At 37.3% G+C, this 24,711-nt stretch overlaps 1 protein-coding gene across 1 annotated transcript in view; it reads left to right on the forward strand.

Moving 5' to 3' along the window:
* Positions 1–22,821, forward strand: part of LOC118835525 (prolylcarboxypeptidase) — an 83,611-nt gene extending 60,790 nt beyond the window's left edge. The window contains exons 7-9 of the mRNA XM_036742714.1: positions 9,364–9,528; positions 9,754–9,941; positions 21,495–22,821. Coding sequence (XP_036598609.1) covers positions 9,364–9,528; positions 9,754–9,941; positions 21,495–21,699 — 558 coding nt within the window. The 3' untranslated portion in view covers positions 21,700–22,821. The remainder of the gene's footprint in view (positions 1–9,363; positions 9,529–9,753; positions 9,942–21,494) is intronic.
* The last annotated feature ends 1,890 nt before the right edge of the window (positions 22,822–24,711 follow it).

A 24,711-nucleotide genomic window follows, 5' to 3' on the forward strand; every position in this document is an offset into this window, starting at 1 on the left:
AAGAAAATCTGTTAGAATAGTTGAATGTATCTGCTTAATCTTTTCTGCAGTGTGGATGGACCATAATCTAAAGGGAAGAAACTAGCTTTTAAGAAAAACAACTATCTTCTTTCCTTCTTGTCTCTCTAAAACTCTCCTCCCTTCCCGCCTCCTCCCACCCCTTTATCTTATTCAAACACTTATTCTCAGATGTAGGACCACTGGAAGTTTTAAAAATAATTATTATTTTTGCTTTTCATGGCATGAATGGGAATAAGGATAGAACCCTATACATTTGTGGGCAAGGGAACATGCATTTATTAAATGCCTAATATATTCAAGGCACTGTTCTTAAGCACTGTACAAGTATTATCTCTTTGATATTTGGGTGTAAAGTTGACTAGATTCTGTCTCAAGTTAGAATTTTCCTTTCCTTTAACCTTTTTGGTTCCTTGTGATCAGGAGGTTAATAAAGTGGGCTTTTGAATGCTCTTCTTACCTCCATCTTCATAGCTGTAGAAGGAAGGAAAACCTAAAAAGATCACCCATGTAAAGTGCTATAGAAATGCTAAGTGGCATTATAATTATTTGTAAAAGGAAGGTAAAATAAACTTAAGTCCAGTCATTTCAGATGGTGATGCCTGAAGCCTTTAGCACTCCCTTCACTACCTTGTATTGGTACTGTCCCTACTATTGTAGCCACAAGGAATAATCTCTCCTTTTTGAGTGTTTACCTAGAACATTCTGATACTTGGAATCTGTGTCCTTGTTGGGTATGGGTCCTCCCTCCACCAGTACGGATTGCTACAACTTTGTGATACTGTTTGATTCTTGCCCCTAGCTTTCTATACGTCATCCATAAATGGTCCAACTAACACATTCTGGTGGCATTTCTCAGTTTCTTTTATAATTTTATGTTTGAGGTTAAATTGTCAATTTATTCATTTATTTATTTTTTATAAATTTATTTTTTATTTTTAGTTTACAACATTCAGTTCCATAAGTTTTGGGGTTCCAAATTTTCTCTCCCTCCCTCTCCTACCTCCTACCCCCCAAGACAGCATGTAATCCAATGTAGGTTCTACATATACCTTCACATTGAACTTATTTACGCAATAGTCCAGTTGTAAAGAAGAATTATAACCAATGGAATGAATCATGAGAAAAGAGAAATGAAACCAAAAAAGAAGGAAAAAAAAAAGAGAGCAAATATTTTCCCTCAATCTTCATTTAGACTCTGTAATTCTTTCTCTGGGTATACATAGCTTTTTCCATCATGAGTCTTTTGGAGCAGCCTTTGAACCTTGTATTGATGAGAGGAGTCAAGTCTATCAAAGTTAGTCCTTACAGATATAGTGTGTCTGTAATCGTATATAATGATCTCCTGGTTCTGCTCCCCTCACTCAGCATCACTTCATATGTATCTTTCCAGGTTATAATGAAGTTCATCTGTTTCTAATTTCTTGTTGCACAATAGTATTCCATTACATTCATATACCACAATTTGTTCAGCCATTCCCCAATTGATGGGCATCCCCTTGATTTCCAATTCTTTGCCACCACAAAAAGAGCTGCTATAAATATTTTTGTACATACAGGTCCATTTCCCACTTGTCTGATCTCTTTGGGATATAGCCAATTTCACCTTATTACCGATTGAAGTATATTGGCTTGAAAATATCTTAAGTTAAAAGTATTGCTCCCAGTATTCTTTTCAGTTATTATTTTTTAATTGATGCTTTTTTAAAAAAAAACATATACTCCAGCAAGCCCACAACTTGTAAAATGTATGCCTTCAAAACAGTTTTCCAAAACTTCCTTAAAAAAATGGCTGCGATGGAGATAATATGTGTTACTTTCCATATTTCATTTACTGCTGGTTAATGGAAAAGAAGGATATAGACTTTAATTTGAATTATTTTTTTTTAAAACTTTGAGTTCCAAATTCTCCCCCCTCCTCCCTTCCCACCCACCCTCCCTAAGAAGTCAAGTAATTCAACACAGGCCACATGTGTATCATTGCGTATAACCCTTCCACAATACTCATTTTGTGAAAGACTCCCTGTATTTTGCTCCTTCCCAACCCATCCCCTTTTATTGAATTTTCTTCCTTAACCCTGTCCCCTTTCAAAAGTGTTTGTTTTTGATTACCTCCACCGCCATCTGCCCTCCCCTCCATCATCCCCCCCCTTTTTTTTATCTTCTTCCCTCTTCTTTCCTGTGTGGTAAGATACCCAATTGAGTATGTATGGTATTCCCTCCTCTGGCCAAATCTGATGAGAGCAAGATTCACTCATTCCCCCTCTGCTCTCTCCCCTCCTCCCACAGAACTGCTTCCTCTTGCCACCTTTATGCAAGATAATCCACCCCATTCTATCTCTCCCTATCTCCCTCTCTCAATATGTTCCTCTCTCATCCCTTAATTTGATTTTATTTCTTTTAGATATCTTCCCTTCATCTTCAACTCTCTCTCTCTCTCTCTCTCTATATATATATATATACACACACATAGATATATACATACATACACATTCACTTATATATATATACATAAACATATATATATGTGTGTGTGTGTGTGTGTGTGTGTGTGTGTGTGTATATATATATATATATATATATGCATATTCCCTTCAGCTACCCTAATACTGAGGTCTCATGAATCATACATGTTATCTTTCCATGTAGGAATGTAAACAAAACAGTTCAACTTTAGTAAGTCCCCTGCAATTTCTTTTTCTTGTTCTTTTTCTTGATTACCTTTTCATGCTTCTCTTGATTCTTGTGTTTGAAAGTCAAATTTTCTATTCAGTTCTGGTCTTTTCACTGAGAAACCTTGAAAGTCCTCTATTTTATTAAAAATCCATATTTTGCCTTGGAGCATGATACTCAGTTTTGCTGGGTAGGTGATTCTTGGTTTTAATCCTAGCTCCATTGACCTCCAGAATATCGTATTCCAAGCCCTTCGATCTCTTAATGTAGAAGCTGCCAGATCTTAGGTTATTCTGATTGTGTTTCCACAATATTCAAATTGTTTCTTTCTGGCTGCTTGCAGTATTTTCTCCTTGATCTGGGAGCTCTGGAATTTGGCAACAATATTCCTAGGAGATTTCTTTTTGGGATCTATTTGAGGAGGCGATCGATGGATTCTTTCAATTTCTATTTTGCCCTGTGGCTCTAGAATATCAGGGCAGTTCTCCTTGATAATTTCTTGAAAGATGATATCTAGGCTCTTTTTTTGATCATGGCTTTCAGGTAGTCCAATAATTTTTAAATTATCTCTCCTGGATCTATTTCCCAGGTCAGTGGTTTTTCCAGTGAGATATTTCACATTGTCTTCCATTTTTTCATTCCTTTGGTTCTGTTTTATAATATCTTGATTTCTCATAAAGTCACTAGCTTCCACTTGCTCCAATCTAATTCTTAAAGTAGTATTTTCTTCAGTGGTCTTTTGGACCTCCTTTTCCATTTGGCTGATTCTGCCTTTCAAGGCATTCTTCTCCTCATTGGCTTTTTGGAGCTCTTTTGCCATTTGAGTTAGTCTGTTTTTTAAGGTGTTGTTTTCTTCAGTGTATTTTTCAGTATTTTTTTGGGTCTCCTTTAGCAAGTCATTGACTTGTTTTTCATGGTTTTCTCACATCCTTCTCATTTCTCTTTCCAATTTTTCCTCTACTTCTCTAACTTGCTTTTCCAAATCCTTTTTGAGCTCTTCCATGGCCTGGGACCAGTTCATGTTTTTCTTGGAGGTTTCTGTTGTAGGCTCTTTGACTTTGTTAACTTCTTCTGTCTGTATGTTTTGGTCTTCTTTGTCACCAAAGAAAGAATGCAAACTCTGAGACTGAATCTGGGTGCGTTTTCACTGCCTGGCCATATTCCCAACCAACTAACTTGACCCTTGAGTTTTTCAGTGGGGTATGAGTGCTTGTAGACTAGAGAGTTCTATGTTCCATGTCTGGGGGGGGATGTGCCAGCTCTGCCACACCAGCACTGCTCCTTCCCCAAGAACCCGCAACCCGGACTGGGCTTAGATCTTCAGCAGGCTGTGCACTCCTGCTCTGATCTGCCACTTAATTCCTCCCACCAGGTGGGCCTGGGGCCGGAAGCAACAACAGCTGTAGCTGCCCCACCTCTGCTGCCCCCAGGGCTGGTAGCCGAACAGCGAACTGCTTCCACTCCTGCAGCTTTTCCCACTAACCTCTGCTGTCTTTGGTGTTTGTGGGTTGAGAAGTCAGGTAACTGCCGCAGCTCACTGATTCAGGGCGCTAGGGCACATTCCGCCCGGCTCTTGGTTTGGTTGGTCTGCGCAGCCCACGCTGGGCTCTGCTCCGCTCCGCTCCCAGCTCCCAGCTCCGTGTGGGATAGACCTCACCCAGAGACCATCCAGGCTGTCCTGGGCTGGAGCCCTGCTTCCGTCTGCTGTTTTGTGGGTTCTGCAGTTCTAGAATTGGTTCAGAGCCATTTTTTATAGGTTTTTGGAGGGACTCAGCAGGGAGGTCACGCTAGTCCCTGCTTTCCAGCTGCCATGTTGGCTCCGCCCCCTTCAATTTGAATTATTTGATATCTATATTGTCCATTATGTTTTATCTGAGTATTGTTCGGTTTAGTCTTTTATTTATTTTATTTTTTACATTTTATATTATATAGTATATATTTTTATTTATGTTACTGTGGTTATGTTGTATATTCTCTTAGTGTTTTTTCCTTTACACAGCATCACTTCATGTAATTCTTACCAAAATTCTTTGCATTCTTCCTATTTGTTGTTTCTTATGGCATGATATCATATGTCACTTTGATCAAACAGCTGTTCTCCAATCATTGGAGATATAATTGATTTTGCTTTTACAAATGTTGTTGTTTTACTTAATTTTTTGCACATAGAACTTTCTTACTTTGTTACTTTCATTAACTTACTTGAGGCATAAACCCACTAGTGGGATTTCTAGGTCAATGGATCTGAAGTTTGTTCATTTTTTTTTTCCATAATCCAAATTGTTTTCCAGAGTGGTTGGACAAATCGACAGCTCTACATTTGCAGTACCTGCCTTCCCACAATTTCTCCAATGCTGATTTTTTTCCTTCTTATTTTATCATTTCTGCCCATTTGAATCCAAAGTGTTACCTCTGGCTTATTTTAATTTGCATTTCTCAGATTATTAATGATTTTGAACAGTTTTTCTGATGGTTGCTAATATGTTTTCCTTCTTTTGAAAACTGTTCATATTTGCTGACCATTTACTATCTATTTGGTAAGGGCTGCAAATAGTATAGACTTGTGTAATTTCTCTACACATCTTAGAAATTAAACTTTTATCCTAGATACTTAGTGAAAATATTTTCCCTATCCATAATTTTTTCTTTTTTTTGACACAATGGTTTTGTTTGGAAAAAAGCTTTTAAATTTTATATGATCAAAATCATCTATTATTTTCTCCATCCTGCAACTTGTGTATGAATTTGTTCCTATTCAAAGTTGTGAATGATATAACTTCCAATTTTCTTTTAATGGTACAATTGTTTATATTTATATTCTTTCTTCACTTAGAATTTGTTGTGGAATATAGTGTAAGATCCTCTGGTTCTTGTAATGTTTCAAGGATAACAGGAGAGCCCTTGGTTGGTTAGTACTTCTTCATTCTCATTCTCACTGTACAACTAATTGACGTGCCTCATTCTCTAGTAATACATAACTTTAATGTCTTTTATATTATTTCACAACATAGTGCCCCTTTCACTTAGCATACCTAGAACTACTCAGGAAAATAGCCAAACAATCTAAGAAGTGAAAAAGCTTTCAAAATTAGTTTAATAGCTGAAGGGATGCTTGAATTATTCATGAAGTTATATATTACTATATAGAAACTTCAACATAAGAGGTATATATAACAACTCACATTTATATAGCACTTTATTACCAATCATCTAAATACCTTATTTCATTTGATTCTTACAACAACTCTGTGAGAAAGGTAGTGCAGATATCATTATCATCTATATTTTATGAATGAGGAAAGTCCAAAGGAGAGGATAAGGAACTTGACTAAGATCACATAGGTAGAAAATTAAAGGATCAGAACTTCAACCCAGGTCATCCAATTCAGGGTGAAGGACCCAGACAATTGTATCCTATTTCCCTTTCCTTAGATGAACACTACCCAAGGAACCATTTTATCACAAGAGATTTCAAATTTGTTTTGAGGGCAGAGTCCTTTCTTGTGCTTTTTAATGAGAAATGGAAGATTTAAGTATTTAAGTATTCTATAAAATATGTGTGTATATATAAGCAAGGCTGCCTTCTCTCACAACACACAATTTCTTTCTTTGAGAATGTATCAGTAAGGCAAGATTCATGACGTTGAGGATGACCATGAACATGCCTGTATGGTTGAGAATCACAAAGTACGAAAAGCTCCCTAGCTAGAAGGCAGAGGAAGTATAACATTTATTTAGATTCCAGAGGATGAAATCCCAAGACCAGCTACTCCAGTTTGATATAGTAGTAATTATATTCCAAAACCAGTAAGCCCACCTCAATATAGCAACAAGGAAATTATAACACAGTATTATAGAGAGGAATCAAGCCGTCCTGTAACCTTCCCTCCTGCTAGGGCCTTCCTGTAAACAATCACTCACGAATCCTAACTCTTCCCTCAGCACTCTCTCCTGCAGCTCTGTTGATGCCGGCTCTCTCAATGTCTGCTGCCTCAATGTCTTCTTCTCAGTTCTACTGCTCTCAGTTCTGTCCATCTTCAGTTCTGGCTCTCTCACACTCTGGGATCTCCCTATATACAGTCCTAGCCAACATCTGATTGGCTAGAACTCAGGTCTCTGATTGGCTGAATTCATGATTGACTAGAACTCAGTGCACATACCATTGGCTCTGGTTTTAGCTACTCCCCTTAGGGCCCTGAGGGCTTCACGCCCAAATCAGCTTAGTACCTGTTAAGTAGAGGCTTTAGGCCTATTTACAAACAAAGATATAATCCAGCTTTCCCACCTAGCCCCACCAGAGGCCTTTTGGATGGGTGGGGAAGATCTTTGATCACATCAATACTACAGACATTACTGTCAAGGCTTGAACACCCACCATTATAGAGAGCTCTCTTCTTTTTGAGGCAAATTTTCTTATATGGAACTGTCACATTGTCATCTCCCCAACCATTCCCGAATACCTTCCTCTCCCTCATTCCCATTTATGCTTCATTCTAGTTGTTCTTCTCTAGACTCTTCAGTTTTCCTTCTTAAATGGGACACCTAGCATTGGTCACACTATTCCAAATGTAGGCTTACGATCATAGAGTAGTGTGGTATTATTTATCATCTGCTTCATTGTAGACATCATACTTTTACTAATAAAGTCTAAGATTTTGGAAGTTTGCTTAATTGGCTGGGTGAGTGTTTTTTTAATTACTCCATTTTGAGACAACTGAGCCAAGTGTTAGTGTTCAGATTCAAAAAGTATATACCTTAATTAGTAGTTGAACATTTGATAACTTCTGTGATTAGTTCCTAATTTTCAAATGCTACTGAAAAGTTCTGGTTGGCATTTTTCATGCCCAGACTTTCTTCTAAAGACACTGTGTAAAATATAAGGACTTAGTATTATTACTCCAAATAAAAAAGATTTGCCAGAAAAATGAAAATCTGCCCAAAAAACTTTTTCATTTCCTTGTAGGATTAATTCTTATTTTATTATCGCATTCTCATTTGCATTCCACAGCTGAATGGATCGTGCAACATTGATTTTAGTCAACTCTGTTTAATAGAATTTTAGCATTGTCGTTGTTTAGTTCTGTCTGACTCTTTGTGACTCCACTTGGAGTTTTCTTGGCGAAGATATGGGAGTGGTTGGCCTTTTCCTTTGCCAACTCATTTTACAGATGAGAAAACTAAGGTAAACAGGGTTAAGTGACTTGCCAGGGTCAGACAGCTAGTGAGTGTCTGAGGCCATATTTGAACTCAGGAAGATGAGTCTTCCTGACTTCAGGGCCAGCACTCTATATTCACTGTGCCACTCAAGTGCCTCCTACTTTAGCATTGTACTGCACTTAAAAGTTTAAAGGACACAGAAGTGAATGGGACACAGCCCCTGTCCCCAAAGGGTTGGTGGAACCTTCCTCTAATTTCCCTCAGCTTGTTGGATTTTCTTAATTTTTCTGTTTTTGCTTTTCTTTCTTTAATTTTTTAAGACCTTTAAGTATGAGCAGGGGGTATTCAGGCTAAGCCTTAATGATACCTCATTTGGGGAGGTTAGTAACTAATTTTTTTTTTTAAGGAAAGGCACAATTTTGCAATGTGCAAAATATGTCTTCTGTGCTTTTCCTCTAGTCCCTTGCAGCAAATTTTTTCTCATCTCTTATACATCCCTAACTCAGACTTGCCTTTGCAAAACAGTTGACTGCAGATTTATCTCTTTTCCCTTCTTCTTTTCCAAACTTCCCTATTACTTACTTCACAGCAAGAAGCTGTTCCCAGTCAGCTGCCATACTGGAAAGAGCTGAGAAACAAATTCGTGTTGAGGTCTTCATAGTTTATAATAGCTTAATGTATTGCCCTCCTCATTATATTTTAGTAGGGGTAATGTTTGTTCTATGATTCTGTGACCTTTATATCTTTTGTTTTTGCCTCACATTCATTTCCAAATATATTATTCCTTTAGAGCCAGTTTCTAGTTATAGCCCTCTTCTCTCCCCTTTCTAAAGAGTTATCTGTTATAACAGGGAATAAAAAAGGAGAGAAAAACTGCATTGTTGGTAAGCTAATCAATACATCAACTAAATTTGATAGAATATTCAGTGTTCCACACTCATTTTCCTCTACCAAAAAAATGAGAGAGATGCATCTTCTCTTCTTTATGGGGCCAAACTTGATTATTTTAATCATACAACATTTCGTAGCATTATACGATTTCATTGTATCTTTTATATTGTCATAGTAATTTTGTTTATTATTTTCCTGGTTCTATTCTTTTTCCATCAGCTTATATAAATTTTTCCATGCTTCTCTGCATTCTTCATATATATTCTGTGACCTTTAATGAAGGAATTCCAGGCATTTGTTATAGTAGGGGAGATAGTTGTGGGGCAAGGGGCGTTTTTAATGTTCCAGAAATCACATCTAGTAGGCAAGTCCTTATATGTAAAATTAGCTTTGTGGCTACTTATCAAAGTGGGAAGCTGAACTTTGTTTATTTCAGTAGCCTCAGCACCATAGAGAAATCTAGAACATAATAATAATAACAAAAATAATAATATGTTTTATCTTCATCAAAAGACACCATAGAATTAATGGCAAGTTTTCCATATAGTTTACACAAAATTCAATTTTACATTCATATTTTTCTCTTTCCTGATATTCTCCTTTTTAATCTCTTTAAAACAATAGGAGGTATGCAAATATTTGACAGATCCCAGTGCATCAGATAAAGTCTTGGTACAGAATATTTTCCAAGCAGTGAATATCTATTACAATTATTCTGGAGAAGCAAGCTGCCTGAATACCTCACAAACAGCAACAAGCAATCTTGGGATCCAGGGCTGGAGCTATCAGGTAAAGATATATAATTTTCCTACAAAAGAGCCTTCTTTAAATATCAGCTGCTATTAATTCTCAGTTCAAGATATTACAAGCTATGTTAATAACTTCACTTAATTTTTATCATTTCACTGCTCCTAGTTTTTACTTGAAGGCCTATTTGCAAAGTTTATCCAAGACAAAACCAAAGATAGTGATTTGGGTAAAGCAGGTCTAATTTCTTTTGTCTTTGCTTTTCAGGCCTGCACAGAAATGGTAATGCCCATTTGTACTACTGGTATCAGTGATATGTTTGAACCTCAGGCATGGGACTTTGCTGCATATTCTGACCAGTGTTTCCAAGAATGGGGTGTGAGACCTAGACTTTCATGGATTCCAACTATGTTTGGTGGTAAAAACATCAGTTCACACAGTAACATCATCTTCAGGTGAGTATATTCATGAACTGCAGAGGCATTTTGGTCTAATAAGACATTAATAAAACAGCTGAGAAAATATGCCTTGGAAAACACTAGTGAGCAGTGTAGTTTGGATTAGAAATCTTGCTATCTTTTCCTTTTCCTTGAAAGATAAAAGAGGCAGAAAATAAATATATTTTGTACTTCTTACCCCATTTGCTTACATAGCTTTACAGGGGCCAAATATCATGTCACATTAAATCGAAGCATCATGTATTCCTCCCATTTTGTCTTAACAAGCTAAGCATTTGGGATGTGTTTATGTCAAAGTCAATAGAGTGAAATGTATATATGAGTACATATGTTGGGAATTTGGAATTTCTAAGTATTGCCTAGAACACTAGAGTTCCCAATAAAAGGTAAGAGTTAAGCATATTTTCACCACACACTTAGAGTCCGTGGCCTCCAGCAAATTTCCTTGTTTTTGTAAAAAATACACTATGAGGGACACACACAGACCCTCCAATTCAGGGTCTTTGTTCAAACTGCAAATTCATTTCTTTTTGAAACTTCTTAAAACAAAAGTCAAAATTAGCTGTTGGGTCATAGGAAATAGCCAAGTCTTTTAAAAGTGAGAAGTACTGCCTTGAATTGGAGGATTACTCTGGGGCTTTCAGAGGCAGGCATTGGCTGGTTTTGCTAAAGAGCTGCTGTCTTCTTTTGCTCTTGCTGCTACTAGCTCAGCAGGGTTTCAGCCCCAAACTAAAAACTGCATTACTTTGATGGAAAACTTACGACTCCATCTTGTTGAATTTCTTTAAATTGAGTTACTTGTCTTCATCATAATTCTGTAAAACTATACTGTACTACCCAGCTTTATAAAATGGCAGTTGAACAGATAAACCTGTTGTAAGGTATTTAAAGAGTCTATGCCAGATTAGGGTGTTTGCAACTAGAAAAGCCTGAAAGCAACCAAATGAATGAGAAAAGAAGTAAGTGCCTAAACACAACACTGCCACACTCAGAGCTCACCTTTTTCCTTTCAGAGGCAGATACCTACCTTCACTACAGCATCTGTCTGGTGGTTGTTTTTTTAAAGTGGTTGAATGCCATTTTAACATCAATTGAATGATACATATATTCAACCAAAGTTCTTACAAGTATCTGCTTATATGTAAAGTACATGGTCCCTGCCTTCAAGAAGCTAACAGTTTAGCAGGTTAACACTTCAAATTCCTCCTCAGGGATCTTTGTGGTGAATATAAGTTTTATATTTCATTTGCTCCTGCCAAAAGGCAATCATGGTTGGATTGAAATGGAATCGTAGGCCTTTGTATGATAGTTTCATGTAGGAAGTGCTGCATGCCCATCTCATTCTTTTTTAGTGCAAGCATTACTGGTGATACTTATAATCAGCAAATATTCAGTGCCTGCCGAGAATGTATCAGTTACTGTGTTAAGTGCTGGGACTACAAAGACAAAAATGAAACAGATCCTGCCTTTAAGGAGCTAGTATTCTATTGGAGGAAATGACATTTATACAGAGGCAAATATAAAATATATTCAGACTAAATACATGGAATAGGGAGGTGCCGGAAGGGGGATCAGGGCAGCACTTTAGTAGAGTTTTGAAGGAAGTCAGGGATTCTAAGAGGTCAAATTAAAATGGGACTGCCTTTCCATTGTGAGGAGCAATCTCTTGTTAAAGGCATAGAGGCAGGAAGTGGGATGTTATGTATTATGAATGGCAAGGAGGCCATTTTGAATACCACAGAATGCATGTAGGGGAGGAATACCTCACAAGCCTGGAAATGTAAATTGGATCCCGATTGTTAAGAATTTGACATGCTAGACCGAGGAGAAGGCAGGAATAGGTATCTGAGAGGCAGTAGGGAGCCACTGGAGCTCTCTGAGCAGTGGAGTGATATGGCTAGACATGTTCTTTAAGAATATAACTTTGGCAGCTTGTGTAGAATGAATGGGATATGGGAAAGACTTGAAGAAGGGAAACCAATTAGGAGGCCATTCTAATAGTCTGGGAGAGAAGTGATAAAGACCTGAACTAGAGTGATGGCTATGGAAACAAGGAGGATGGATGTGAGAGATGTTATAGAATTAGAGTTGATAAGATTTGGTAAATGACTGGACATGTGGGGTGAGGGAGAGTTGGGATAACAGCTAGGTTACAAACCTGATTGATTAAAAAGATGGCAGTACTTTCAACAAAAATAGGGGAGTTTGGAAGAGGAGTAAGATTTGGGGGGTCAAGGAAAGATAATGAGTTCTATTTTGTACCTGTTGATTTGAAGTGCTTTGGGTACATCTGATTTGAAATTTTGAGTTGGAAGTTGGTAATGAAGATCTGGAACTCAGGAGAGAGACTAGGACTGGATATATGGATCCGAGTCATTTGCATAGAGATGATAACTGAGCCCATGGGAGCTCATGAGATCACCAAGAAAGAAAATATAGAGAAAGAAGACCTAAGAAGGAGCTTTGGGACACATCTACATTTAGGGAATTGAACATAGGTGATGCTCAGCAAGGGACCCTGAAAAGAAAAGGGGAGAACCAAAAGAGAGTAGTGTTATAGAAACTATATATAGAAAAGAGAGTATCCAGAACTAGAGGGTGGTCAACAGCCTCAGTCTCTGAGGGGAGATCAATAAGGATGAGAACTGAGAAAAAGCCATTAGAGCAATTATGAGATCATTGGTAACTGCAGTTACCTACTGTAATTTTTTCCAGGAAGTCTTTCCCAACACTTCTTAGTTCTAGTGCCTTCCCTCTTTTAATTGCTTCCTGTTTATCCTGTATACATCTTGTTTGTATATGTTTCTTTGCTTCTTGTCTTTGCACTTAGCACAATACCTTATACATAATAAGCACTTAAAAAATGCTTATTGACTGAGCGACTGGAGAGAGCAATTTCAGTTAAATGATGGAGTCACAAGCTAGATTGTAAGGATTGGAGAAGTGAATAAAAAGATGGATGCAGTGAGTATAGAGAGCTTTTTCTAGAAGTTTGTCTGTGAAAAGGAAGGTGAAATATAGGATGATAGCTTGAGGAAATGATCAGGGAAAGCAAGGGTTTTTCAAGGATGGGGAAGACTAGCGTATTTGTAGATGGCAGTCAAGAAGCCAGAAAACTGGAACAAAATGAAAATTAATTGAAGAGAAGGGATGGTTATGGGGACAATTTGCTGGAGAAAAGATAAAGAATACAAGTTAGAGGAGTTGACGTTGGCAAGGAGAAGGGCCACCTCATCATCATTGAATGGAGTAGAGAAAGAAATAATGGAGCATAACATCATGTTGAATAGGGGAGAAGAGAGAGCAAATGGTTAATGCTGAGAAAGAGAGACTTCTCTATTGACAGGATAGAGAGAAGAGAATATTTGGAATGGCTCCTGTGCATAAGTAGAGGATCAATTAAGGAGGAGTCAAAGGATTACCTTGTTGCAGTGAGATTGCAGTGAGATCCACTTGAGATTGTGTAGCATAGATTTGTAGCAGACTCAGTCAAAAGAGTTGTATGTCTTCCTCCAGAACCATTCAGCAATATGTGAGGAGGAGCAGAAAAGGTAGATGGTGGGATACAGGATAAAATAAATAGCAAAATAAAATTTAAACTATTTGAAGAAGATAAGCTACTGTGTAACAAACAGAATGGCTCTACAAAGGTCCAAGACACATCAGAATAATCTAATTTCCTTTTGTGATAAAGTGGCAGCCTAGATAGAATGACAGGATGTAATCTAACTTCAACTTTTAAAAATTCTGTCCACAATTATGTTATCTAGAGCACTATGCTGTTATATAAACACATGACTGACAAGCGGGTCAGGCTCTGAGAATTGTTATTAGTGGATTAGTCCACAGCGGAGGTTTGACAATGTGTGAACAGATATAGAAAAAAGGTGCAATAGGTTTGAGAGAAGGGGATAGTATATAGTTGAACTGGTTAACAGTTGGGTCAGGATCAAGAAGGGAATAAAGTAAAGCAAGATGAGGGGTAGAGGGACTGACAGTCACGGTGAGAATGAATAAGTTTAGGAAGGAAGCATAGAGGGAGATAGAATACCATTTTTATGGAGGAATTTCAGAATTGTTGATCATTGAAATGCAACACTTTGGGTGATGACAAAATACAGGTTGTGACTGTGTCTTTGTGTAGCTAAACTGGATTTATGATGTAGGTCAGGAGAGTTGAGGATGTTGATGAATTGAGAGGCCAGGGTGATTGAGGAAACATCAACACATATGTCAAAGTTCCCTAGTGTAAGAGTATTGGTTAGAGAGGAGAGAAAGACTGTGTGGCAGGTACTAAATTTTGAGGTAAAGGAGAAAGAAAGATCTGGAGGATAATAGATAACTTTCACGAGGATTTAGATGGGGTATTCTCTCTGGGCAAAATATCACTATACTCCCAAACTTTCCTGTGTTTTCCATAGACTTTGATGTTTTTAGTGTCTAAATAGTAGTCTAGGTTTAAAAAAAACACAAAGTATATTTTGTGAAAACTTGCAGTAACTAAGCTCTTTGTAATACCTATTCTTGGTGTGGATATTACCCTAGGATCTTGAAAGATTCTTCTGTGCTCTTAAAACCCAAGTTTTGTTAGGCCCTACTAAGCTAGAGAGGTTTTAAGCATGATCTTTGTGATTAAGTATATATATGTATGTATAATTTATATCTGTATATCTAGATAGATAAATCTATTTAGATATATAGATATTTATATATAGATATCTGTATATCTATTTCTATCAAGATATCTGTACACACAAACACACTCCATCACAAGGAAAGCCTTTCTAACTTAAGTGATTTATCTTATCTTATCTTGTCTGTCTGTCTGTCTGTGTTTCTATAATTGGTGGTTGTCCTTTGTTCTTGAAGAGGACCAAAATGACATCACTATGTGTGTCTAACTGTGGCTGATCAGACCAATATGAGCTTGTAATGCTCTACCACAGGTCAGGCACAAAGAGTCCATGTGAACATTTGTGGTGGAGCCTCTAAATTTGTGCATCTAGCAAATTTCTTTTGAGCTACTTCAATTTTGCTTTGCTCATAGAGCACAGTGACTTCTTCAATGTGTGTATACCATGCTGGGTGGTCATTTGCCAGTTACTCTCATGTCACAAATCAATTCCAAAGTTCTTCAGAGAGACATTAAGAGTATTATCTATCACCTAAGATCAGCCTTGCTACAATTGGAATGGTTGGGCCCAAGAAACTGTAGATTTCTTTTTGGGGTGGAGCTGGTGGTGATGAGGGCGTAGCCATTCTCAAACTCAACAAGTATTAGAACTGTTTTGATCTGCATGGGTAAAGAAGAGACCTCATTGATGATATCAAGTGATCTTTGAACTATGTCAGTACAGTGATTTTTCTGTTAGGTAAGCACCAAGGTGAGTTTTACCACTTTTAATTGTCAACATCATGGTCCAATTTCAAATGACAAAGTTCTGTCTACCCCTGTGTAAGCTTAAGAGCTAATGAATTTGGCCTCATATTTCTCCATTGTTTTTGCCAACATTTTGATAGCTTGTGTATTAAATATAAAGCATTAGTTGAAAAGGATGTAGGAAAAGCAAAAACCATTGAGCTTAAAGAGTTTATCACTTAATGGGAACCGGATGATCACAAATATATGTCTCTGTTATAACTTTAGAATCATATGATTAAAAGGTGGAAATGAACTTGGATTTGGATTAGATAATCTTTCCCATTGTACAGATAATGAAACTGAGACTCTCAAAAGAGGTGAAATGATCTGCTAAGGTTCACATAGGTGAGGAATTTGAGCCAAAATCCTTGGACTCCAAATTCCATGAACTTTCTACTGTCGTGTTGACTGGATATTATGATATTTATTATAGAACAGAAATTCTCTATGGAGCAGGCCCTTATTAGACTCCAGTTCAGAGTATCTCATTATTGCGGGGTTCCTTTGCTGCTTGGAACACCAACACTGCATTCCAGCAGCATTTACTGAGGGACAAAAACAAGTATATATAAATGACCATGGGGAGATTCACAAGTTTTGTAAGATTTCTTCACGTGAACAGTGCCATTTCTATTACTGCACCATTAATATTTCAAATGAAATAATCCCAGAAAAACAGTAAATGCTTTTCATTCTTTAATATAAAGAAAGGTAGGATGGAAAGAAGACAGATGGAAAGACTACAGCATGGTAGTAGAAAATTGGTGCTTTTTTCATGGGTGTCAAAAAAGTATCTTTAAATTGGATGTCAAGTATAAAAAATAGTTTAGTAGATCAGTTAAAAGCTAACATTCATAATCATAGGAAGTGGTTTTTAATCAACTCAAATGCTCTTCTCTTTGTGCTAAGGAGTACACATTCCCCAAAGGCAGAAGGGAAGCAACCTTGGGAATACTTTTCTGGAGCTCACAATTTTCTGTTTTCATTCTGTGTGGGCCACCAGCTATAGGATATATTTTTTAAAGCATCTAAAAGAAAGGAGTATGAAAAGGTCCAATAGGATCATCATCATTATCATGATTTTAACTCTGTGTTTGGGGAACCAGATGGCCTCCTATCAGAGGATCATGGCTCTAAAACGGCATGTGGAGAATGTATCTCTCACTTTTGCTCTCACTTAATTCCTGTGTTTGGTTACTACCCATTACTTTCACAACCCATTCTGTGACTCGGCTTTAAGAAGAGCACAGAATTTTTTTTTAAATTTATTTTTCTTTCCCATTAGATAGCTTAATAGAATGCTAAACATTTCTTTTTCACACATCTTAAAAGGAATACTTCACTTATGTCTGTGTAGAGTCTCTAAATATAAATGAGAGAGGGATTCCTTTTTGAACTGCCTCATTTGCCATCATTTCGCAGGCCCAGTAACTGCTGCCAGTTATTCTGTTTAGCTGGATGATAGGAATCTTTACACAGGGCAGCCAGATTCCCCCATGAAAGCAAATACATTTGTATATTTCTCTGTGATTGGCTTAGTTTTCACATGACTAGGACCAAGAAATCAAGTCCATGAACATCTTAGGTCTCTCAGCAACTCAAAACAGTGTTGCTAAGCCACTAGGTTGGTTCAGATGACCTTTGAAATCAAATGCAGTTAGCTTATTATGTTGCTTTTGGGATGGCCTTTTTGTTTTGCAAATAATGTAGTGTTTCCTATCTATGTTAGGTCTGTGAAATTAGAATGACGATAAAGGTTACTTGTCAATTAAAAGAATCCAGCCCTGTGGATGTATAGTTTACTTTTCCATTTTTAAAAAATAATTGAAAACCAGAGCCCCTCTTTGTTTTAGAACTCTCTTTGGGTAATTGAAGGGGGCAGTTCACTCTTTGTTTTATTCTGTTTTTGTGTGTGACAAAAGCAGAACAGTGCTCTTTTTTGGAGTTAGTCTTTCTTGTGTACTATTGAGTTACTAGTGAAAATTCCTTAGGGAACATGATAATAATTTAATGGAATTTGAAAATAGCACTTTGAAAACTCATTATTGCTAAGAGCTACTTGAATTTGCAAAGAGAAAGTAAAATGATTCCACACAGAAGTTCACTAGCTGTATTTTTAATGTTAAGAACTTAGTGTTTATCTAAAACAATTTTCAGAAAGTGATAGAGGTAGGGCTCAAATAACATGATTTGTGTTGATTTTTTTTTTTACCTCTGAGTAATGTTAGTATTGTCTGTCACCCATACATAGCAAAGTAGCTATAAGGAAGTTAAGTGAATTGTTTGGGACAACAGCGAGTAATAGTGACTAAATGGTCTTTAAAAAGAATATAGGTCTGTATTCTATAGGGAAGAGCAGTGTGACTTGGTACATATAATTATCTTTATTTTGCATGATGGTAATACATACAAACTTAGGTACTTAAAACATGATTTTAGTCATGAGATGTACATATATAAGCATATACACATGTTATAGGAATTACTTATCTGTCAATTTGACTTTGAAAATTTCATTTTAGGTTTGTTTGTAACACTGTCCATAAAAGAGGCATAATCTTTTTTTAAATAGAATTTTATTTTTTTTCCAATTACATGTAAAGATAGTTTTCAGCATTCATTTTTTATAAGATTTTGAGTTCCAAATTTTTCTCCCTCCCTTCCCCCCATCCCAAGACAGCAAGCAATCAGATATAGGTTGTAAATGTGCAATCATGTTAAACATATTTCTCCATCAGTCATGTTGTGAAAAAAGAAATAGAACAAAAAAAACACGAAGGAAAAAACCTCCCAAAAAGTGAAAATAGTATGCTTCAATTTGCATTTGGACTCCATAGTTCTTTCTCTGGATGCGGATAGCATTTCCCATCAGAAGTCTTTTGGAATTTGTCTTGGATCATTGTAGTGCTGAGAAGAGCTAAGTCTCTCATAGTTGATCATCGAACAGTGTTGCTATTACTGTGTACAATGTTTTGCTGGTTCTGCTCACTTCACTGAGCATCAGTTCATGTAAGTCTTTGCAGGTTTTTCTGAAATCTGCCTGCTCGTCATTTCTTTTTTTAAAAAAATAATTTATTTATTTTTAGTTTTCAACATTCACTTCCATAAGATTTTGAGGTCCAAATTTTCTTCCCATCTGGCCCCTCCCCCACCCCAAGATAGCATGTAATTTGATATAGACTCTACATTTACATTCATATTGAGCCTATTTTCACATTAGTCAAGTTAGTAAAGAAGAATAAGAACTAATGGGAGAAACCATGAGAAAGAAGAAACAAACAAAAAAAAGAAAAAAAGAGAGAGAGAGCAAATAATATTCTTCAATTTGTATTCAGACTCCATAGTTCTTTTTCTGGATGTGGGTAGTGTTTTCCATCATGAGTCCTTTGGAGTCGTCTTGGATCCTTGCATTGCTAAGAAGAGATTAAGTCTATGAAAGTTAGTCATTTCACATTGTGGCTGTTACCGTGTACAGTGTTCTCCTGGTTCTGTTCACTGCACTCAGCATCAGTTCATTCAAGTCTTTGCAGGTTTTTCTGAAGTCTGTCTGCTCATCATTTCTTATCTGCTTATCATTTCTTACAGTACAATAGGATTCCATCACAATCACATACCGTAGTTTGTTCAAGCCATTCCCCAATTGATGGGTATCCTCTCAATTTCCATTTCTTTGCCTCCACAAGAAGAGCTGCTATAACTATTTTTGTACATGTAGGTCCTTTTCAAAGGGACATAATCTTATACATATTTGAGAACACAGTAGAAAAGGTGCCATTGTCTCTTTACAAAGATTCCATCATCCAACAAGCATTTATTAAATACCTTTGTGTAAAGGCATTGTATTAGGTGTAATTCAGGAGGATTGGCACTTTTTAGCTCTTTCAGTAGTGATTTTGGTTGTGTGATACAGCTTGTGGCTGTACAGTAGAGACTTTTGTTATGTTAAGCTAACTATCTAATGTTGACACTAAACTAATTGCCTTGGCCTCATTTGTACTATGCTTTAACTAGTATGTAACCATTTCAGAGTAATAATTCAATTATATTTCATAAACTTTATTTAAGATTGATCATACTGTTTTCCCATAGAAGTTTAGATATAACTCAGTTGTCTTAATGAAGAGACTAAAAAGAGCCTAGAAGCTTTCTTAGCCAGTAAATACTTGATTTTCTTTCCACATGGAAAGAGATGGCAGCTAAGAATAGCAATGGTTTAGAATATAAAGGATGGTTAAAGATAGGCCTCAGTTACCTCACATGTAAAATTATGGTACTAGATGGCCTCTAGGATTCTTTCCTGCTCTAATTCTATGATCCTAAGATTGTTTACATTTTCACATAATCAAACATTGAGAAGTGCTAGGAGGAAAACAGGTTTAAAGTTGAAAAGTCAACTAAGCAACACCTTAGGAGAATGACTACATTAAAGGCACAAATAAGAAAGAGGAACAATAGTTGGGAAAATTAGGAATAAATGAACGTTTGGCAAGCACTGGGGATATAAGAGCAAAAGGAAGACAGTGCCTGCCTTCAAGGAGGTTATAATCTAATAGGGAAGGCCACATATACAGGCCATTCCATGAATCTTAGTGCAGTTTTAAGCTATTAAAACAAACCTTTAGGATTCTTTTAAGCTATTAAAGCTTAAAACTGCACTAAGACTCATGGGACATTCTGTTTATGGGAAGGGTGTTTGGGATAGTGAGAGGAGCCATAGGGGAAACTGATTGACATTCTCTTTCTAGGAAATGGCAGTGTTGATTTGATAGCTATTTAAGAGCAGTGGAGGTGGGGTGGGAGGAGGGAGGTTATGTTAATGGTGGCAGGGGTAGGGGTGGATGCTAAGAAGATAGCTTAGGTGAAATGTGAAGCATGGCTGAGGCTGTCCAGATACAGTGGACTCTGAATTTGCACTCATTAATTCACCAGTCTGAATGGCTCAATCCTCAGGATAGGAGATATAAAGCTGAGGGGATTCATTTGCCAAGGATGTAGTCTCTGGAGGTCCTAGTGTATTTCTCTAGCCAGGGAAGGAGAGAATCCTAAGGAGAAAGGGATTGGTCAAAAGAAAGATCAAGGGGGAATAAGGTCTGAGAAAAACACACTGGACCTGGCAATTAGAAAGCCTTTAGTGGCTTTTAGAGTGGCTCCAATAGTCCTCAGGGGCAGATGTTACTGAGTACAAGGAACTCAGGATTGAGTAGGCACTGAGGAAGTACAGGCAATGAGTAGAAACTTTGACTCTGAAAGTTTAACAATTAATAGGAAAAGAGATGAGTTGGGACAATCATTTGAGGGGATGGTGTCAAGAGACAAAAAAAATTATGATAGAGAAAACTTTTTCAGGCATAGAAAAAGGAATTTATGAAGGAGAGATTGAAGATGCAACAGTAGAGATAGAAAATATTCATTTTTCTATTTGGCTTTCAAAATCCTTTAGAACCTGGCCCCAACTTGCTCTTTTTTTGGTCTTATTACACATTACTACCTTTCACACCTAATGTGATCCAGTCAAACTGACCTCTTACTTCCCTCATACTTGGCACTCCATTTCCTGCCACCATGACTTTGCCCTGGACTATCCCTCATGTCTCCTGTGCATTCTCTTTTCTTTGCTTCTTAGAGTTCCTTCAGCTGAAAGGCTGCTTTCTATATGAAGCCTTTCCTAATCTCTCCTCAGCAGCAGCAAGTGCCTTCCCTCCAAATTCCCCCTATGCTATTTTGTATATACTTTCATATGCAATGGAATGTAAACTTGAGGATGGACTGTTTTACTTTTATCTCCCCAGTACCTAGCACAGTGCTTGGTACATGATAGATGCTTAATAAATGCTGTTAGCTGACTGAAGAAGACGGGAGGGGATGGGAACTAGGGGTATAAGTGGAAGAATTAACCTTGACCAGACTTAGAACTGACTCTTCCTCAGAAATAGGGGAAGGTAAGCAGAAGATGGATGAAAACAACGGCTCTTTTGAGGTGAAGAGTAAATGAATTTCTGAGCAACAAGGAAGACCCAGATGAAGTTGTGATTATAATGTAGTTTTTTTTTTACCGCAATACATAGTAGGTTCTTAATACCACTTGTCAAGATGTTAAACTAATCGTCTTTCCCTACTTCTTCCTGCAGCAATGGTGCCCTGGATCCTTGGTATGCAGGTGGAGTGAATGAGAACATCACAGATACTCTCATTTCGATAGTCATCCCAGATGGGGCCCATCACTTAGATCTACGTGCCAGGAATGCTGATGACCCTGAGTCAGTGCTGTTAGCCCGAACCATGGAAGTTGACTACATGAAGAAATGGATCACACAGTTTCAGGGTCATCGCTGAAAAGTGACATGGATGCCACATAATAATGTCATGATTTTTTTTTCCCCAAACATCACCCTCTGTACTTTTTCTGTGTAGTCTTTTTCCGTTACTAGATTGGGGACAAGAGAGGAAAAGTACCTGTAATAAAATTTCCTCAGCACGATTTTTATTTTGCAGGTGCTGGACTTCCATATTCCATGTCCATAAGGAGGTTCTTTTCAGTTTTTACAAATTGCCAAAAACCTAACTTGGTGTGTCCTCCCTGAATATCAGGGTTCCTGATTGTCTTAGGAAAAAGGAATGACTCTTCTGAGCGATAGCTTGATAGCTTTTGGTTCCTCACTGGTTAAGTTTTTCAAATCACTTTGGGGCTACTTGTCACTGCTAACCAGGGAATTTTGTAAAAACAAACCAACAAACAAACCAAAAATGTTATTAAGGGCAGAGGGGTGATGAAAAAAATGATGCCTACTGTTGTGAAAATCTTCTTAACAGGCTTTTATTAGGCCACATCTAGAACATAGAAAACATTTCTCTTGTTCTAAAGTTGTTAGCCAAGGATGTAAGTTGGGTTGTGTTATTGTAAATAAGGAATAGGGCTGGACCTTATACCTGTTTGTTTATATTAAAGGACATGCCAGTTGTCTTTTAACATGGCACATATTTAGTTTGGTTGGTTGTGTAATTTTTTTTTCTTTTATGTGTTTCTCAGTTCTTGGCATCTTCTCTTAATTCTGGGATATTTGCCACAGTGGTTCTGCCAGAGAGAAATTTGACTATTTTCTGCTCCGTTTCTCTTGGTTTCTTAGCTCAGTTTTGGGATACTTTTGATAGGCTCTGCTGGTTTAAAAAAAAAGATTCAACTTTGCCCATTATATTTTTGAGAGGCTTGTTTATATATGATTTGGCACCTGTAGAAGTTTCAATATAGACCTTAAAATTATGGATTAACTATTCAAAATCAGTTACATTTACCTTTCCTTTTTTGTTGTTGGTTGGGATGGTGTCACGAAAGCCCGGGGTATTGCAGCACACAGGGGCAGGTGCACAACAAGTTTCCTGTTTGGTATCCAAAAAGGCCAACTGACCAATTCAGAGAGACAGCATTTTTGACATTAATAAATGGCTGAGCTGTTCCTATTTTCAGGCTTTTGGCTTCTTTCATGCAGCACTTACACTGAAACCTTTCTTTCTGAGAGCTTTTTTAGGATAGCAAATAGGGCCGGATCAAAACCTTTCAGGGACAGAGAGGGACTCTCTTAACAGCTTCTACTTTGTTGAAAGCCTTTTTCTCTTATTTCTGCTGTTCTCTTTCTTCAGGATTCTTCCCATTGCCCTGCCTTGGGAACAATGTCTGTTCTTTAAAAAATGTACTAATCACTTAAAAAAGCTTAATCATTTAAAAAGATGCCAGTTTATGGTTCTATCTCAGATACAAGGACAAGTGTGTGTGTGTGTGTGTGTGTGTGTGTGTGTGTGTGTGTGATCTAGGAACTATAGGAAGATAACTGTCCTTTTTTAGAAGCATTCAGTTCCACATTGTATTGAATCATTTAGTCACTGGTTTCATTTTAAATTCAGCACAATTCTATGACATGAGGATCTTATGACCAAAGTGTAATGAGTGCTGTTGTCACCCATGAGTAGTTATGTAATTCAGAGTTTATAAATTAAAGTTTTTCCCATAATGCATGTGTGAATGACCGAAGAGAATTTTCATTAAAATGTCCATTTTATACTATATATTATACCTACGTAGTATATGTGTATATTATATGTGTGCATATACACATATACACTCATGTATATATGTATACACATATATAAATGGGATTTTTAAAGAAAATTTTTACCTATTAACTACCTGAGAAAATTAGGCCTAAGAAAGTTTTCATTAAAAACACTCTCTCTCTCTCTCCTTCTCTCTCTCTCTCTATTACACACACACCCCCATGATTTTTTTTTTATTTGCATGGGGGAAGGCAGGGCAATTGGGGTTAAGTGACTTGTCCAAGGTCACACAGCTAGTAAGTATGTCAGGTGTCTGAGGCTAGATTTGAACCCAGGTACTCCTGAGGCCAGGGCCGGTGCTCTACTCACTGCGCCACCTAGCTGCCCCGCACCCATGAATTTTAATGAAAATTAGGCCCAAGAAAGTTTTTGTTAAAAATCCTGTACATGCATACATACACATAATATATGTGTGTGTGTGTGCATGCACACACACACACGCGCGCGCGCACACACACACACACACACTTACCAAGCACAGTTTAAAACCATCCTTAGAACATTGTTATTTCGACTGATATTGTTTGAATGTAGTGGCTTTTGGTGGTGGGGGAACCTTTAAATAATATTTTCCACAACCTGGTATTTTTGAGAGGCTGCTAGGCATCATGGATAGTGTTGGGCTTAGAGTTAGGAAAAACCTGGGTGTGAATCCTGACTCAGATGATACTTAGTAACTGTGTCACCCTGACCAAGCCTCTCAGTTTCATTACCTAGATAAAATGGGGCTATTAATATCTGTAGCATTTATTTTTATGAGAAGCATGTGAAATATGTGTATAAAGAACCTTGAAGGGGGCAGCTAGGTGGTGCAGTGAATAGAGCACCAGCCCTGGAGTCAGGAGTACCTGAGTTCAAATCCCGTCTCAGACACTTGACACACTTACTAGCTGTATGACCTTGGGCAAGTCATTTCACCCCAACTGCCTTCTCCCCTTAAAAAAAGAACCTTGAAAATCTTAAAATACTCTAAGACCCAGTAAATATTATTTAATCCCCAATAATTTCATATGTTGTTAGACTTGGAAGGGACCTAACGATATAGAATGTTAGAACACAGAATATAGACTGTTAGAGCAGAGAAGAACCTTAGATCCATCAATATGCAGAATATTAGGACCTGGAACAGACTATAACAGGGGAATGGGAACTTAGTGATCATTTCATTGGACCACTGCATTTTATGTATAGGAAAACAGGCCAAAAGAGGTGAAGAAAGACTTACCCAAGTTACTAGTT

Source organism: Trichosurus vulpecula, chromosome 2 (assembly GCF_011100635.1).
Source record: "Trichosurus vulpecula isolate mTriVul1 chromosome 2, mTriVul1.pri, whole genome shotgun sequence".
Classification (NCBI taxonomy): Eukaryota; Metazoa; Chordata; class Mammalia; order Diprotodontia; family Phalangeridae; genus Trichosurus; species Trichosurus vulpecula.